Source organism: Balaenoptera acutorostrata, chromosome 12 (genome assembly GCF_949987535.1).
Source record: "Balaenoptera acutorostrata chromosome 12, mBalAcu1.1, whole genome shotgun sequence".
NCBI lineage: Eukaryota > Metazoa > Chordata > Mammalia > Artiodactyla > Balaenopteridae > Balaenoptera > Balaenoptera acutorostrata.
In genome coordinates this window covers 48,753,882-48,771,952 of record NC_080075.1, presented here as the reverse complement: position 1 = coordinate 48,771,952, position 18,071 = coordinate 48,753,882, and the positions used below count along the sequence as shown (strand labels likewise).

Genomic DNA, 18,071 nt, shown 5'->3' with positions numbered 1-18,071 from the left:
ATCAGATTATTCTGTACCTTTAGCTAGAACATTAAACATAAACAGATAAAACACTGGGAATCTCTAGGAATTATAATCCTTATAAAATCCTGCAAAATTAGTTTGCAAGTACAAGCACTAAGATGTCATCACAGTTTCTAAACACAGTGCTATAAATAAAATAAGCCGTTGCTCGCTATCAATTTATATCCCAAATATTCTGATGGTCTCTTAACTATGCTATCAACGTTTGAAAAACTTAGATAATCCCTGCAGCCCAAAGCTACTAGAACTACTAGAGCAGTTGGCTTATTCAGAATGACCGTTAGCATTTATACTGCCTTTTCTGTACTGCACTAACCATCATAAATCACAGGCAAGTAGGAAGCAAAAACTGTACAGAACTGTCATTTTAAAAGGGTAAAACACACAATTTACATGGAAATGAAATAATAAATTCAGAGTTTACCTGAAAAGTAGCCTGGTGCAAGGTGTTCCATCCACACATAGAATGAGATCCAGTAACATTTGCTCCATAATGAAGTAGCAGCCTTACCACATCTATCTGTCCATTTTCAACAGCTGCAATACAACAGTCAAAAAAATTACTGTCAGTAAAAAGCCATGTTTGTAGGACTGGGCACTTCGGTGATGTTCCCATCACTTATTCAGCTTCGAACTCACAATACTGTGATCTTTCTTATCAACAAATCAAAACATATATGTACTCCTTATGCAATTCCAAAACATTTATCACAATTGTCTTAGCCCAAACCCATTAATATATACATCCTTTTGGTACACATACAAAATTATTTCCAATTGTATCTTAAAAGATACAGAGGAAATGGAAGCAGGAGGCAAACATATTCTCTTTGATAATGGAGATAATATGCGTTTCTATTTTGTTAAAAATGCAAATGAGAGGGGGATGGGATGAACAGGTCAGAAGAAACAGCAGTAGTCTGGAGAAACAGTCTCAAAAGAATTGAAAGGTTGGCTATTACCATCTGATCACAAATGACAATAGTAAATGACAAGCAAACTGAAAGCACAATACTGCAAGTCTGCATCTTAGATATTTTTACCATAATAAACAACAATCATTGTTAAAATGATGTTCTTATATCAACCAATGAAAATTTAGTAGAATCTGTTTCACATCCAATTCATACATCATTATCAGTGACTGCTGGCAAAATTCACTCCATAGCCAAAAGCCTGAGTTGAAGATTATCAGGTTGTCAGTGGTGATATATGAAACAGAGTGTAGATAAGTTTGTTTGCATGAATTAGGGAGACCTTCTAAAAATGAAAGTCGAAAAAATTTGTTTTATTAAATATGCTATAGAAGTCAGACAGAGAGAAAATTTTTAATATCATAAATACATGAAGATATCTGATGTCTGCATCTCTAGTGAAAAAAAATTCTCAATGGCAAAATGGCATTTTTATAGCTCTTGCTAATTATTTCAAAATAAGGCAAATGGTTAATTAATGGTTAATCATTAAGAAATAGTGGTTTAGGGACTTCCCTGGTGGCGCAGTGGTTAAGAATCCACCTGCAAATGCAGGGGACACGGGTCCGAGCCCTGGGCCAGGAAGATCCCACATGCTGCGGAGCAACTAAGCCCGTGCGCCACAACTACTGAAGCCTGTGCGCCTAGATCCCGTGCTCTGCAATAAGAGAAGCCACTGCAACGAGAAGCCCGCACACCACAACGAAGAGTAGCCCCCACTCACCACAACTAGAGAAAGCCCGTGCACAGCAACAAAGACCCAACGCAGCCAAAAATAAAATATTAAATAAATAAATAAATAAATAAATAAACCTTTAAAAAAAAAGAAATAGTGGTTTAGAAAAATGTATTTACAGCTTACATCCTACTACCAAAGTCTCTCCTTTGGACGAGTTGGGTTAACTTCTTTGTCCTTATATAATAAGTTACCAAATTGGAGGGGGAGTGGGAACCATACTGTGACCAAGTATATTATACTTCAATGAAAGTTATTTAAGAAAAAACAACAAAAAAACCCAGACTCGAACTTACTATTTGTTTGCCTCCTTATCATTAGTAAAGTACGCTTGAGGAGAGAAACTGTGTTCCGTTCCCCTTACGTGCCAAGTGCCAATCGCAAACAGAAGACAGGCAATAAATAAGCATTGACTCAGTGAATGAAAAATAAATGTCTAAAATAAAATATGATTTTCTCTTTTTAAGAATTCATTCCTCTCCAAACGGAATAGCCTTCAGAACTATACTTCTGGATATGACAAAATAACTGGTACTAAACTAGCCATCATAAGAGTGGGAAATATACATAAAGCAACTTTTTCTAGCATTAAACCATGGGCAAAAGACTGATTCGTAAGGAAAGGGAAACACATGAGGTGAGCCCCATGATCACCCCAGCTTTCTGCCTGGGGACATTTCTGGATTATGGTGCAATGAGCTGAAGTCCAAGCACAGGAAGGGTAAGGTTGAAGAAAGAATACTCCAAGCAGAGGAAATGATCCAAGCAGAGTGAAGCAGTCCGCTGAGCTAAGGAGGAAGATATCAGAGTTTAAGCAGTTGAAATCGGTGGGGCAAACCCCAAAAGAAAAGAGAACTGTGCGGAGCGGAGGCCCCACTGTGGAAGTTCTCCAAGATTCCTTGCCTGAGGTCTGGGCTACACATGTACAAGGCAAGATGAAGCTTACCAGAGAACTGCTAAAGGGTTACGAATAGAACAGAGAGAAGTAGAAGACAGTGCTGAGGGGCAATGGAACTCCTAGGAGTTCTGGCCCAGTCAGAGTGGTGAAACCACACTGATACTTTGATAGCTCGTTAACACTCTGGGCATCCAGCTGAGACACCCAAAAGGCAGAGCCCTAGGCATAAAGACCACATCTGAGACTAAGGCCTACTCTAGACCTGCTCTAAGGAAGCCTAAAATAAGCCCTGATCAAGAAGGAGGCAGAGGCTGGGAACTGAATCCTCCTGGGAGTTAGATCTGGGAAATACCTTATGCTCTCAACAAAGCATAAAACCAAACCTAAACAAGTTCAAGGTCATAAGCCAGTAAATAATCTACCTATTATTTAAAAAAAAGAAAAAAACTCACTATTTTCAGAGGATAAGAGAATTCAAGTCTGTGACATACTATTCACAATGCCCAGTAAGTATACAAGTCAGAAAGTAGTGAGCAGAAACTGATCCCAAGATGGCTCAGACATTGGATTTAACAGATTAACTAATGCAGCTACTATATATATGCTTTAAAGCTTTAAGGAAAATATGTTCAAAGATTTTACTTTTAATATCTATGGTATACACACAGCATACACAGAGAATCTGAGTAATGAAACTGTTTAAAAAAAAAAAGAACCAACTGGAAATTCCAGAACTGAAAAAAGAAATGGATGGGCTTAAAAGAAGATCAGAGATGGTAGAAGAGCGGATGAACTTGAAGACATCAATATAAATCAACCAGGGACTTCCCTGGCGGTCCAGTGGTTAAGACTCCACGCTACCACTTCAGGGGGCATGGGTTCGATCCCTGGTTGGGGAACTAAGATCCTGCACGCCACACAGCCTGGCCAAAAAAAGAAGGAAAAAAAAAAAAAATATATATATATATGTGTATCATCCTATCTGAAGAACTGAGAGAGGAAAAAAAAAGACTACAGGAAAATCAACTGTACACATCAAACAGTCCAGCATACATTAATTGGAGTCTCAGAAGGAGAAGAGAGTAAAAACTGGGCAGCAAAAAATACATTTGAAGAAAAAAAATGCCTGAAATTTTCCAAAATTTGATTTAAAAAAAAAAAAACAAAAGCCACATTGACTTACAAATCCCAGAAAATCAGCAAACCACAGTGCTTTGGAAGAAGTCACTATACTTACGACTTCACATTCTATGTAAATTAAGGATGATTATATAAACATACCTGACAGCTCTGTGGAAGAATTTAAGTGACTATAAAAGTAGCTGCAGGGCTTCCCTGGTGGTGCAGTGGTTGAGAATCTGCCTGCTAATGCAGGGGACGCGGGTTCGGGCCCTGGTCTGGGAGGATCCCATGTGCCGCGGAGCGGCTGGGCCCGTGAGCCACAGCTGCTGAGCCTGCGCGTCTGGAGCCTGTGCCCCGCGGCGGGGGGGCCGCGATGGTGAGGGGCCCGCGCACCGCGATGAAGAGCGGTCCCCGCACCGCGATGAAGAGTGGCCCCCACTTGCCGCAACTAGAGAAAGCCCTCGCACGAACCGAAGACCCAACACAGCCAAAAATAAATAAATAAATAAATAAAGTAGCTATAAAAGTAGCTGCAAACAACAAGCCATTGAAATCAACTTAGCTATAATAATAGTTTCATTTTTTTCCCAGGGCTCTTATTTGCATTTGAAATAAAATCTACCATTTTACCATGTCCTTTGAGACTTTGCAATAGTTAAATAATTAATCCAATCATTCAACAGTGCCACGGACTGTACTAAGCACAAGAGGCATAGCAAGCAACCAGACCTACAAAGTAGTTGCCTTCATGGAACTTCCATTCTAGTGGGAGAGACAGATAATAAACAAGCACACGGATAAAGGAAATAAGTTCTGATAAAAGAAACTTCGAAATTACTTTTTGTGGGGAAAAAGTGGAAGAAATTAACAAGGTAAACTAAAGAGCAGTGACTGAGTATGAGAGTGCTATGTTAGAAAAGAGGATAGAGGTCATCTCTTTGAAACAGAGACCTCTGAACAGAGAAATGAGAGATAAGCAGTAAGCCACGCAAAGAGGTGGAAGAAGAGTACTCCAAACAGGAAATAAGAAGTGTAAAGGCAGTGAGGTACGGAAGAGCTGAGTATGTTTGGAATAGCCAAGATGGCCAGTGTGACTGAAGTGAAGTCAAGCAAATGAAATAAAGCAAGAGAGGTAGAAAGAAGCCAAATTTTGTAAGCCTTGGCAAAAAAGTTAGCTTTTTTTTTTTTTTTAAAGGAAAAAATGAATTTGTAGTTGGAGCTACTCCTAGGAGCACAGCTCATCACCTGCTTGTTCAGGACATAAATCCTGAGGAGTTGAGTGATCTGCCCAAAGTCACAGAGCCAGAGCCCAGGCTTCCTAGTTAGTCAGGACTCCCTCAACTACACCTGGAAATATTAACAAGAATAGGAGTCAGCAAACTGTTTCTGTAAAGGGCCAGAAAATACAGACAGTCTCCAACTTAAGATGGTTTGACAACAATTTTTCGACTTTACAGCGGTGCAAAAGGGATACACATTCAGGAGAAACTGTACTTCAAATTTTGATATTTTCCTGGGCTAGCAATATGCAGTATGATCATCTCTCACAATGCTGGGCAGTGGCAGCAAGCTGCAGCTCCCAGTCAGCCACAAAATCACGAGGATGAACAGCTGATATACTCACAACCATTCTACACCCATACAACCATTCTGTTTTTCACGTTCAATATAGTTTCAATAAATTACACGAGATATTCAACACTTTATTATAAAATAAGCTCTGTGTTAGATGATTGTGCCTAATGTAAGGCACAACGTAGGCTAATGCAAGTGTTCTGAGCACATATAAGGTAGGCTAGACTAAACGATGATGTTCGGTAGGCTAGGTGTATTAAGTGCATTTTTGACTTACAACATTTTCGGTTTACAATGGGCTTACTGGGATGTAAACCCGTCCTAAGTTGAGGAAAATCTGTACTCTATTACATCTAGTTTCTCTGGTTCAACATTATGCTTGTAAAATTTATCAATATTGTTGCCTCTAGCTGCAGATCATTCCTCTTCATTGCTGTATAGTAATCCATTGTGTAAATAGAACACAATTTATTTACCCGTTCTATTGTTGGCAGATGCTCTTTGGAGAGCTTCCTGTTTGGGGCTGTTATAGAGTGCTACAACGAGACTATTCTAGTACGTCTTTTACTGAACACTGATACACATTACTGTTGAATATATGCCTAGGAATGGAATTCCTGGTACAGAGTATGTATATACTCAGCTTTAGTAAGTTCTTCCAAACAGTTTTTCAAAGTGGCTATACCCAATTCACACTCCCATCAGCAATCTATCTTCTGGTTGCTTCATATCCTCATAAACACTTGGCACATTCAATCTTTTTCTTTTTAGCCGTTCTGGTAGGTGTGTAGTGTTTACTCTTACCTTAATCATCAGTCACTTCAAATTCTCTTTGGAAGTAGTTGAGATATGAATAAATAAACAAAATATAACATTGTCTTTATCCTGAGTTCCTTTGGGACTCACTAGCCTGGGCATACAAGTGAAGTTATGTTAAACTGTAAACTAAAATTTCCAATCCTGACATTGGGGTTACAGAAGAAACAAGCTGATAACAGCTATAGCTGGCTGACGGTACAAAGGAGTTCACTATATTATGTTCTCTACTTTCGTATATATTTTAAATGTTTCACAATAAAAGTTTTTAGTGTTTTTCACCAGTTCATGGCCCCACTTGCATAATATGGAAGCTGTATCTCCTGACAAACTCTACCCCACTAAGGACTTCTGATCTCCTAAATAATCCTGTCATCTTCTTCTCTGAGACACCTTCTTGATGTCCACAGTTGTAAAGGCCACTTGAAGGTTATAACTGGCACAGTGCCAATGAGAACGATGTCACCCAGGCCATACGTGCCATTTATTTCCCAATTCTGAATATGCAAGATGCCAAAGTGATGCTGGTTTCCCTGCAGTGCCCACTGTATAGGCAACATGCTACATCTGAGCAGCAGTGGAGAAGATGCCCTGTTCCCAACCTAACCCACAACATGCTCTGTCACCGAGCTTCCTATAGAGTAGGGCTGCTCATATCCCTGTGTCTCTCAGAGCTGCTCATGGAAACAGATCCTTCACCTTCTGCCTTCAGCTCCTCTCACTACAGGGCTCAAATATGAATCCCTGAAGCTGGAAAACCAGGCTGTTCTTCCACCCTTGTCTCCCAGAAGCCCCTCTAACACCCAGTTACTCAAATAAAAATCTCCACCGGAAAACCATTCATTCTGCTCCTGAATTTGCCACCTACTTGTTCATGACACAAGTGCTCAGACATATCTGAATTATAATTTAGGATCAAGATGATGCCCTAACTCTAGTGGAAAGAACACAGATAGTGTAGTCAGGCACTCTGTCCAGCTGTGAACAAGTTAGTCTCTCAACCTCATTACACATATAAAATAAGGATAATCTACTTACCTATGGGCTTTTATATTGATTGAATAATTAATATAAGTAAATACAGTAGGTGCTCAATAAATGTTCCTTTTTTCTCTCCCTCAGTCTCCCTTACCCCTTTCCTGATATATAACTGGTCAACTTCTTTTCCTAATAAACTCCACAAATAGGATACTCAGAAGGTTAGCTTTTCAATCATGAGGAGTTAGGCCATAATTACAGTTCCCTCAATACTAATACAGCTCTCTGACTAAACTCATATTGGTCACCTTCACTCCATGCACCCTAAGGACAGCCTCTTCCCTTTGCAGGATCAATCCTTTTGTCCAACAACCCAATTAACTGCAACCGTCATCCAGTACTACAAGAAGTGCATATCCAGGTCCCCTCCTAAGTGAGAGTGCAGATCCTTAGGTTTCCCCAATTTATTGTCCAATTTACTTCCTCCATGATAATTACCCACAAACCAGTTTTATTAGTTTAAATAAACGTTTATGTTTATCTTTCCTCCTCCACAGCCATACCGATCTTGTCTTACAAACATATACACTATTTCCCACCCTCAAAAAAGGAATCCAAAGCCCATAATCCTCTATCTTCCCATGGCCACCACCTGTATTCACTTGCCAGATTTTTCTCTCTTCCAAAAAACAGAACTAGGTCTATAGGCAGATGCTGTTTATACAGAACTTTCATGCTCTTTCTTTTCCTTCCACTTCCTGTCCAAGTTTGCAGAGACCTAAAGACATTTCCTTAAGACTGGAGCGTGAGTCTGATAATCACCTAATCAACTGAGGATAATGAGGGAAATTCAGCTGCAATTTCTACCATCCCACTGATAAGCAAGCTGATTGGCTAAGCTGGTGTTTCTTTGCTCCCTCACCTCTCTACATGGGACCCATCTAGTACCACATGCTACAGCAAAGAAGGCCAACATTTCAAAGATAGAAGAGGACTACAGCTCAGTTAAGGATATACGAAGAGCTGCGCTCTCTGATACAGAAGCCAGTAGCCATATGTGGCTATTTAAATCTAATTAATTAAAATTAAATTAAGTGAAAATTTGAGTACCTCAATCAAACTAGCTTCATTTGAAGTGCTCAAGAGCCACACTTGGCTAGTGACTGGACAGTACAGATTTAGGACACTTCCAAATTCTATTGGACGGCTCTGGTCTAGAGTTTAGAATTTAACTAAATTGGAATTTAACCTAGAATACTAGGCATATCTATCTCCAAGATACATGCCTGGCAATGAGGACAGGGAGCCAGGCCATTTGTTGTGGTTCCTATGGTTTGGGGCAGGTGTTCAAGGACAGAAAGGAAATGAGTAATTCTGGAACCTGGAAAAGTACTGTGGATTCCCAGAGAGAAAAAGAAAGCAGAATCATAGGATCTGGTATTACACTGGCATTGAACAGAGACCAGAGCCCAAGGATAAAGAATAAACATGAAATAAAACACCCCATTTGGAAGACACAGCTCAAAGTGTCTGGGGTACACAGAGAGATGGGAGAAAGGCTTTCCTCCCTTCAATCCAAACACGTATTGTCTGTAAGACTCTAGCTGAGACAGCAGAAAAGAAAAACCAGAAGCTCTGATGGCAGGGACACTGCCCCTCCCACAACAGGTCAGGTTATTGTGCTGAAGAAACCTGTAACAGCAAAAGTCTAACAAAGTAAGAATGATATGAGAACATCATTACCTGCAATAATTTCTAGGAAGACATTTATATTTTTGAAGAAACACATCTTTCCATTTCCTATATTTAAGAGGGAAAAAGAAGTAATCTGGGATAACATAACCTGAATAACAAAATATTGTTGAAAAGGAGAAATCAAGGAAGTAGAAGCAGCCGCTGACCCACATAAAACTTCTAACCAAAATCAGAACTCAGTTGAGGGGCTTCCCTGGTGGCACAGTGGTTGAGAATCTGCCTGCCAATGCAGGGGACACGGGTTCAAGCCCTGGTCTGGGAAGATCCCACATGCCGCGGAGCAACTAGGCCCGTGAGCAACAATTACTGAGCCTGCGCGTCTGGAGCCTGTGCTCCGCAACAAGAGAGGCCGCGATAATGAGAGGCCCATGCACCGCGATGAAGAGTGGCCCCCACTTGCCGCAACTGGAGAAAGCCCTCGCACAGAAAAGAAGACCCAACACAGCCATAAATAAATAAATAAATAAATAAAAAGCTAGGTGCTTTTAAACAGAATAAAAGCAGAATGACCTCCGCCTTCTAAAAAAAAAAAAAAACTCAGTTGAGGCATGTAGCACACAGAGTGCAGTCACAAGCCCCACATGAAGATTTCATGAAGACATGGACTCAACATAGGATTCTCATCTGGGAGAAATATGGCAGAGCTATACATACATGTAAGGAATAAATCTAACTAGGAGTATTAAACTCTAACTAAAAATAGTAAACAATGATCATTATTTAATGCAGCACTCATTAAACAATAAATTTCTAAAGGAGGGATTTTTTTAAATGTAATTATCCTACTGAATGCTCTTTTGGAAAAACGCCTAATGTGACTATGTGTTCTAGGGAACTACTGTAGACAAGTTCTGTACCAAATGCAAACTGTAGTGAGCTGAGTTTTACATCTATAAGCTAGAATATACTCTTTCATCTTGAGGCTCAGATTGTGACAGTAGTTCTACTGAGAAACATCACAGTCAGTAAGGCTGTAATGAACAGTTTAACCACAGGCTGTCCATCTCCTCTAGTTATAGCAACAGGTTGGTGATTTCTGAGGGCCTCAGAGATCATCTACGTATTCTATTAGTACATTTGATTTATATATGAATTTTTAACTGTATCTATGCTTCTTAAGTTCTACATGTACTCTATTCTCCATTATGCACTTCATTTTTCTCTACAATTCACTGATAAAATAATCTTTCCATTGTATATCTAATTTGAATAAAACGTTTTTCCCTACCTCTTTCACAAAGCAAAAAAGAATGTTCGTAGCCATTTTATCTACTGTGTATTTCTCTGGCCCTGTGGTTACACTGACATCTGGTGGCGCTAGGAAAGAAACTAGACTGCAATGACAAGTGATTTTTTTTTTCTAGTGTTTTGAATTTATTCTATGTCACCTCAGATTTTATGTTTTTCTAAGACTTTACCTATACCCAGGACAGGAGAACTATAAAGTACTATACTAACTCCACTGACAGCATATGTTAGTTTCAACTTTTCACTCTGACAAAGTGACTGGCAAGGATGGAGAATTATTTCGAGAATGTCACTGGGTAAGTAGGACTACCCACAGTTATTTATTTCATAATTAAATGTTATAATCAGAATGGTTATAAAGTAAGGCTTTTTTAAGGTTAATTTCAAACCACTCTCCCTATATATACAGATATATTTCTATAATGTGTCTTGGCCATGAATCCTTAGTCTGAAATGTAGTATTTGATTACTACTTAGAAAAATTTTTTCTAAAATTGTAATGAAAAGTTACACTTCTTTCTTACAAAGGGCCTCGTGTCTGCCCAACGACTAACAATCTTAAAGATGTATACTGATGGGACAAACCATGACCAAATGGACAAAATTCATTATGTTAGGAATGTAACAGAAAGATTGTAGTCAGTACCCCAATCTAATTCTACATGTTGCCACTGACATGTCTCTGTTTCTGACAGAAAGAAGTCAAATGGGTAATTAGACATCAGAGACCATATCCAGAAAAACAAATCTTTCAATCACATGAAAGTCTTAGAAGACAAAAACCTAAAATTCCACTATTTTATTATTTTTCCATATGTCTCCCCACCAACAGAGTCAAGAGAAACGTTTGATTTAGATAGCAGAGCTATAAAAGTGAATTCTACCACTTTCTGTAATTATCCGATTCACGTTTTTGAAGTACTCATATAGCAGTAGTTTCCTTAAAGGAGCCACCTCTGTATGATCTCCACAGTATGGCTTAGAGAAACAAATCATTACACTGAGGAGTCCCTATCAGAGAAAAAGTATCTGGCAAAACATCCCTCATCCCAAGGACCACTCCAGTGTTTAGGACTCTGCACTCTCACTGCCAAGGGCCTGGGTTCAATCCATGGTTGGGGAACTAAGATCCCACAAGCTACAGTGTGGCATGGCCAAAAAGTAAATTAATTCATTAATTTAATTTAATAAAATAATTATTCAATTATGAACATGCAAGAACTCAAGGAACATTATTCCCATGGGTCCTTTCAGAGGACTCTGTTAAAGGAAGAATTTAGTTAACCAAACAAGACTGGAAAAACCACGGCAAAATAACTGATGATAAACTTCTAAGCTACTGAACCACAGAACTATAAGAATAAAATAAAATGAAGGCATTAAGATGCCAGAATAGGAAGCAAAATGTTATTTCCACTGACGATGTTAATACAATATAACAAACAAAATTTGGCAAAGGACAGAAAAAAGAAAAAGAGTTACACAGGAGAGTATAGGGATACGGATTTCTTCATTTTTAAAAGCCGGAAGTTTAATTCTATCAATCAAACATGACTAATAAAATGACAGATGGCGTAAACACATTTAATTATATGAAGGTAACACAAGAAAGATAATAAATATACTAGCTTCAAACTGCTTACCTTAAGGAATGAAAAGATACAGTCTTAAAGCATCGAAGAGTATGATATAAAATAATAGAAAGTTACATCAAGAAAGTAAACAGAACATGAAATTAACATTTTTAAAATGTAACTTTTTAGTGAACAGCCATACTTCAGACCTGAGAAAACTCAAACTCCTATTTTCAAGAACATGTCCTCAAATAAAAATAAGCTTAAGTTATAATCCTTGAGGAAGATGATTAATCTTTCCATTGAAAGATCTACAAATAACTCCAAAGATTAAGTTTAATTAATATAATACATATTAAATATATGAATGCTAAACCTCAAAATTCATAGCACCTCAAAAAATAACTCTATGAATGATCACTAATCCATGAAAATACCAGTGAAAAGTGAAATACAGATTGGTTTGTTCAACTCTGGAATATATCAACAGAGTCAGAGTTAAAGGATAGGCCACACGAGCTAAAGTATGACATATTTTACAATTTAATATTGAAATAGGCAGCCTCACATAACACTGTTTATAAAAAACTTTGTTCCTAATAAACAGCACAGCTATGTTTAACGTTGAAGGTTACAGACTAAGCAGAGACTCAGAAGAACAAAAAATGAAAAATAATCCATCAAAAGCCAAAACAGCATGCTGTGCAGTTCTCATAGAAATTGTTCTGTGAGGTCACACTGGGTTGGATTTGAGCCTCCAATTTATCAGTGTTGTTTCCTGAATTTGTGGGATTTTCTCATTTTAATTCTCACTGTCATCGAACTGAAAACCTTCCTTCCAAACTCAATTTTATGAAAATCTTGGTGAGTTCCGTGTAGGAAAGATAATCCCATTATGAACAGTGGAGCAGTAAATTTTCTGTCTGCATTTAGCCTTTAGGTCAATCATAATGACACACCACTGATGGTGATGACTTTTCTAGTCACCTGAAAATTTCCACAGTTCTGTATTCATTTTCTATGCCTTGATCTCCCAGTTTAGGTGTTAACTGGGCCACAGGATAGGTACTACAACATGCAAGGGAATATAGCTTCCCTTGGGGGGAGGGGTAACATACTCCAAAGTTTCAGCAATGAACAGTTTTGGAAGATAAAGCTACAGATGGGGAAGGAAGCTATACTAGACGGGCAGTCCCCCTTTCTCACTTTAAGTCCAGTTGGTCCAACCTCTCTTCCTTACCTAGAGATTATCATCTATAGCTTGGTGCAAACCTTGAAGTGTTCCAGATTTTGTTTTAATAAAAAAAACTCTTCCATTATAGATGGAAACACAGATCCCTATGGTTATTTAAAAGAGGGAGAAAGATACAGGTAAGTAAAGCACATTGTTGAAGTCTGTCATATTATTTATGGGTCAGAGCAGACACTAGAGCCCACAACACCTAACTAAACAAACACCTAACTGAACAGTCACATATCCATTCTTTGTCACTATGTTTTTGCAAAAGCTCAGGCTGTACTTTTCCTTTTCTCTTCCTTTTTTAAAAATACTCTACTTCCGGGCTTCCCTGGTGGCGCATTGGTTGAGAATCTGCCTGCCAATGCAGGGGACACGGGTTCGAGCCCTGGTCTGGGAAGATCCCACATGCCGCGGAGCAACTAGGCCCGTGAGCCACAACTACTGAGCCTGCGCGTCTGGAGCTTGTGCTCCTCAACAAGAGAGACTGTGACAGTGAGAGGCCCGCACACCGCGATGAAGAGTGGCCCCCACTTGCCGCAACTAGAGCTAGAGAAAGCCCTCGCACAGAAACGAAGACCCAACACAGCCAAAAATAAATAAATTAATTAAAAAAAAAAAACTCTACTTCCAAACAAGGACCTAATACAATTGATGCAGTACTTGAGCATGCAGAAGTACTCTATGTACTATATATCCTTGGGCTTAAATTCTCTGCTTGAGTCAAAATATTTTTTGTATTAGCCAATACAAAACATAATTAGGATGGTAGTTTGCCGCCAAAGAAACTAAATAAATCCTATTACTAAAAATAAGTGATTTAAAGTTTTTCACTGGTGTGAATTATCCTGGCAACTCTTCCTTCATTAACATAAAAAACAGCAAGTATATCCTGAAATATAAATCACTAAAAACTCTGCATCTCTAATTTTCTCCAAATACTTATATAATAAGTAAGCACGATGCTGAATTCAGTAAATGGAACTATTATATTTTGAAACTGTAAACTAAGTGATCAAGCTAGCATTTCTCAAATAGTCCTATGGAATATTAATGTTTTTTGAGATATTCCCCCTAAGTGTTCCACAAATAAAAATAATATTAAGGTCAAATACATTTCAAAATGCTGGATTAAAGTTAAAACAAGTGATGTTTTATAAGAAGTTATTTCAAAGACCTTCATTCTTTCATTCAACAAATAATTTACTGCATGCCTACCATATACCAGGCACTGATCTGAGTTTGGGAGTTACAACAGTGAACAAGATAAATAAAATCCCCGCTCTCGTGGAACATTCTTTCTAGTGAGAGGAGTCAATAAACAAAGTAGCAAACAAATAAAATAATTGCAGCCAGTGACAAGAACTATGAAAATACTAAAACAGGATAACATAGAGTACAGAGGATACTGCAGACTAGGTGGACACATAAAGCTACATGGCTACTAATTTTTGTTTTTCTACACTGGGGAATATAGAACATAGCATTTCCCAAACATATGTTGATCAGGAATACTTCTGTCAATGAACATCTATTAATAGCTCACTGAATCAATTCAGGAAATGCTATTCTAACCAATACACAGACAGTTAGCAAGATCAAAACTTAAATACAGAACTTCTGATCCTAAATACAGTGTTTTCACACTTCCTCATCTGTGATAGTAGAAATAATAATAGTACATATGTCATAGAATCATGGCGAAAATTAAACAAGGTAATTCATGTAAAACATCTGACACAGGGTTTGGTACACATTCTCTGCTTAATAAATGTTGCTGTTACTATTAATACAGTACTCTGCACATGATATCTTCCTCTGTCATCCCAGGGTGACTTATTTTTCCCTTTTTTAATAACCTGAACACGTTATTTCTAACTCTTTTACAGGACTTAATTCCTTTTGTTCACGCCTCTATGTTAGATTCCTTGAAGATAACAACTAGAATAGAGATTGAACTTAGCACGGCTTCAATGAAAGCTTAAGCTTACTATGTAGTTGTACAGAATATCCGAAATGGGTTAAATGTGGATGTGGTTAAAAAAAAAACAAACTTTACATAAAAAGTAATCTCCCCTCTAGGAAACTCAAACCATATTACAGCAAGGCTTCCATGAAACATCTTCATAATAGTATATACCACATATTTAAAACACTTTTATAAATTAATATCACCAGTAATGGATCATTGTCTTCCTGATAAGATGCACCAAGATACCATTTCACTTCTGTGGTATTCCTGGAGAAATGTATAACCTGTACTTTATCAAGAAAAAACATCAGACAAACCCAAATTGAAAGACATTCTACAAAATAAATGGCCTGAACTCTTCAAAAATGCTAAAATCATAACAGATAAAGACTGAAAAACCGTTCCAAATTACGGGAGGCTAAAGAGACATAACATCTAAATATAATAAATAATCCTGGACTGATCTTGAACCAATTAAAAAAAATTTTTTTTTATTTGCTAAAAAGGACATTAGTGCAGCAACTGGCAAACCTGAGTAAAATGTAGATTAAACAACAGTACTGTATCAGTGTTAACTTCCTGATTTTGATTATTTTATGGCAGTTACATAAAAGAATTTCATTGCTTCTAGGAAGTTCACACGGAAGTATTTATGGGTAAAGAAGCTTTATGTCTACAATTTAATCTCAAAGGGTTCCAAAAAAATAATACATGGATAAATATATAGGGAGAAAAAACGATACACTGAGCAGGGCAAAAGAACAAACTTTGGGTGAAAGGTACACAAGAATCCTTTGTACTGTTATTTCCATAAGTCTGAAATTATTTCAAAACAAAACACACTTGTCTAAGAACAGAAAAAAAAGGAAAGACGGCAAATAATCATATGAAAAGATGTTCAACATCATTAGCAATCAGGAAAAATACAAATTAAAATCACAACGAGATACCACTAAATCCCTATTAAAATGACTAAAATGTAAAAAAAGAAAAAAAGAAAAATTTGTCAATACCAAGTGACATGGTGAGGATGCGCGACAACTGAAACTCTCAAACATTACTGGAAGGGATGCAAAATGGGAGAGTCACTATATAAGAAACTTCCAAATTGTTTTCCAAAATTAAACATACACTTACCACACGAACCAACAATCCTAAATATTAATTCAAGAGAAATGAAAACTTATATTCAAACAAAACCTGTGTGCAAAAGTTTGTGGCAATTTGTTCATAATCACCAAACACTGAAAACTCAGATGTCTATCAACTAGTAAATAGATAAATTGTGGTGCACTCATACAATGGAATACTACTTAGCAAGAAAGGAATGAATTACTGATACATGCAACAACATGTATGAATCTCAAAAGCATTATGCTAAGTGAAAGAAGTCAGTCTCAAAGGTTACATGTTGTATTATTTCATATATATTTATGACATTCTGTAAAACAAACTACAGGGGAGTTCCCTGGTGGCCTAGGATTCTGGGCTTCCACTGCCGTGGCCCAGGTTCAATCCCTGGTCAAGGAACTGAGATCCCACAAGCTGCACGGCACAGCCAAAAAAGAAAAAAACAAACTACACGGATGAAAACAGAAAACAGATCAGTGGTTGTCAGGGGTGAAGTAGGGGGAAAAGGTTGATTAAAAATAGGCAGCATGATGGAATTCTGCAAGGTGATGGAACTGTTCTGTGTCTTGACTGTCATTGTCATTACACATTTTTATGCATACATCAAAACTCGTAAAACTGTACACTAAAAAGAATGAATTCTACTGTACATAAGCTTTAAGAGTATATATTTTTAAATTTACAAGGAAAAAATTACTTTCATAGATCTCTCATTTTATTCTCAGCCCAATAAAGACTAGGTAGGTACTATTACTCTCATGTTATAAGTGAGGAAACTGAAGCATACAGTAAATAAATGAACATATGAATTACATGTGGCAGGACCAAAACTATAATCCAAATACACTGATTCTGTACAAATGTTTTATTCTCTTAATTTTCTCATGTTCCACTAAACTTTATGGGCCACAATGTCCCTGAAGACAAACAGGATGAAAGGGAGGGAGAGAAGCAAAAAAGACAGGTATTAGAAGTAGCCCTTCAGAATTTGGCCTTTTTTTTTTTTTTTTTTAGTATTTATTTATTTGTTTGTTTATTATTTATTTATTTATTTATTTAGGCTACACCGGGTCTTAGTTGCAGAATGCGGACTCTTAGTTGCGGCATGAGGACTTCTTAGTTGCAGCACGTGAACTCTTAGTTACAGCATGTGGACTTCTTACGTGCAGCATGCAGGATCTAGTTCCCCAACCAGTAATCGAACCCAGGCCCCCTGCATTGGGAGCACAGAGTCCTACCCACTGGACCACCAGGGAAGTCCCTGGCCTTTGTTCTTAATGAATTAAAAAACAGACCATAACTGAAGAAGTCTGAATAGTGATCCATATAGGCAACAAATTAACTGGCGTTAAAGGTTTAGCTCATGATTTCTTCCATAAAACATTCTTAATTTCTTAATGCCAAGAAAAAGCAAAAGCAAAAGCAAACATAAAACATTCACAGGTAACCTTGTAACTACTGTTACAATTTAAACTCTCCCTGGTCTTCAGAACATTGAGAACAATGATAATGACTACAATTCAGAACAGGTTTTACAACTTTAAGTAAACATTTAAAAGATATTCCCAGATGCTATCACCCAAGGGTAGAAAACAAAGAAGAACCTTTAAAAATACCTTTTTGGTTTCAAAATCAAAGAAGTGACAGTATAATATTTGCCAGAGAACACACTATAAATACAACAGCTTTAGGAAAAATTAAGCTTAGTTTCTTTAGCAAAAAATAAAAGTAAAAAATAAAAAATTATATCTGTACCACAAATAATATACTTCACCTAAAAACAGTGGTGTGGTTTCCTCTAAAGTAGTGGCATTAGGATCTGCCCCAGCTTCTAAAAGAATCTGTATGATCTTCCAATGTCCTTGACTTGCAGCAAGATGTAATGCACAGAAGCCCTCAAAAGTCTTTGTCTTAATGTAGTTTTTAGATGAATCTATGAAAGAATAAAAAACTATCAATTAGAAGGTATCACTTCTATTTCTTGGGATTAAAAAGCAAAGATTCCAAGAAGAATTTAATAAAATATTAAAA

General features: G+C 37.5%; 1 protein-coding gene across 3 annotated transcripts in view; it reads right to left on the bottom strand.

Annotated features, from left to right (window-relative positions):
* The window catches only part of ASB3 (ankyrin repeat and SOCS box containing 3), a 92,389-nt gene that overhangs the window by 36,192 nt on the left and 38,126 nt on the right, over positions 1 to 18,071 (bottom strand). For all 3 annotated transcript variants that reach the window (XM_007190029.2, XM_057558625.1, XM_057558624.1), the window contains exons 3-4: positions 17,815 to 17,973; positions 449 to 561 (exon numbers count right to left, since the gene is read on the bottom strand). In XM_007190029.2, the coding sequence (XP_007190091.1) occupies positions 449 to 561; positions 17,815 to 17,973 (272 nt within the window). The remainder of the gene's footprint in view (positions 1 to 448; positions 562 to 17,814; positions 17,974 to 18,071) is intronic.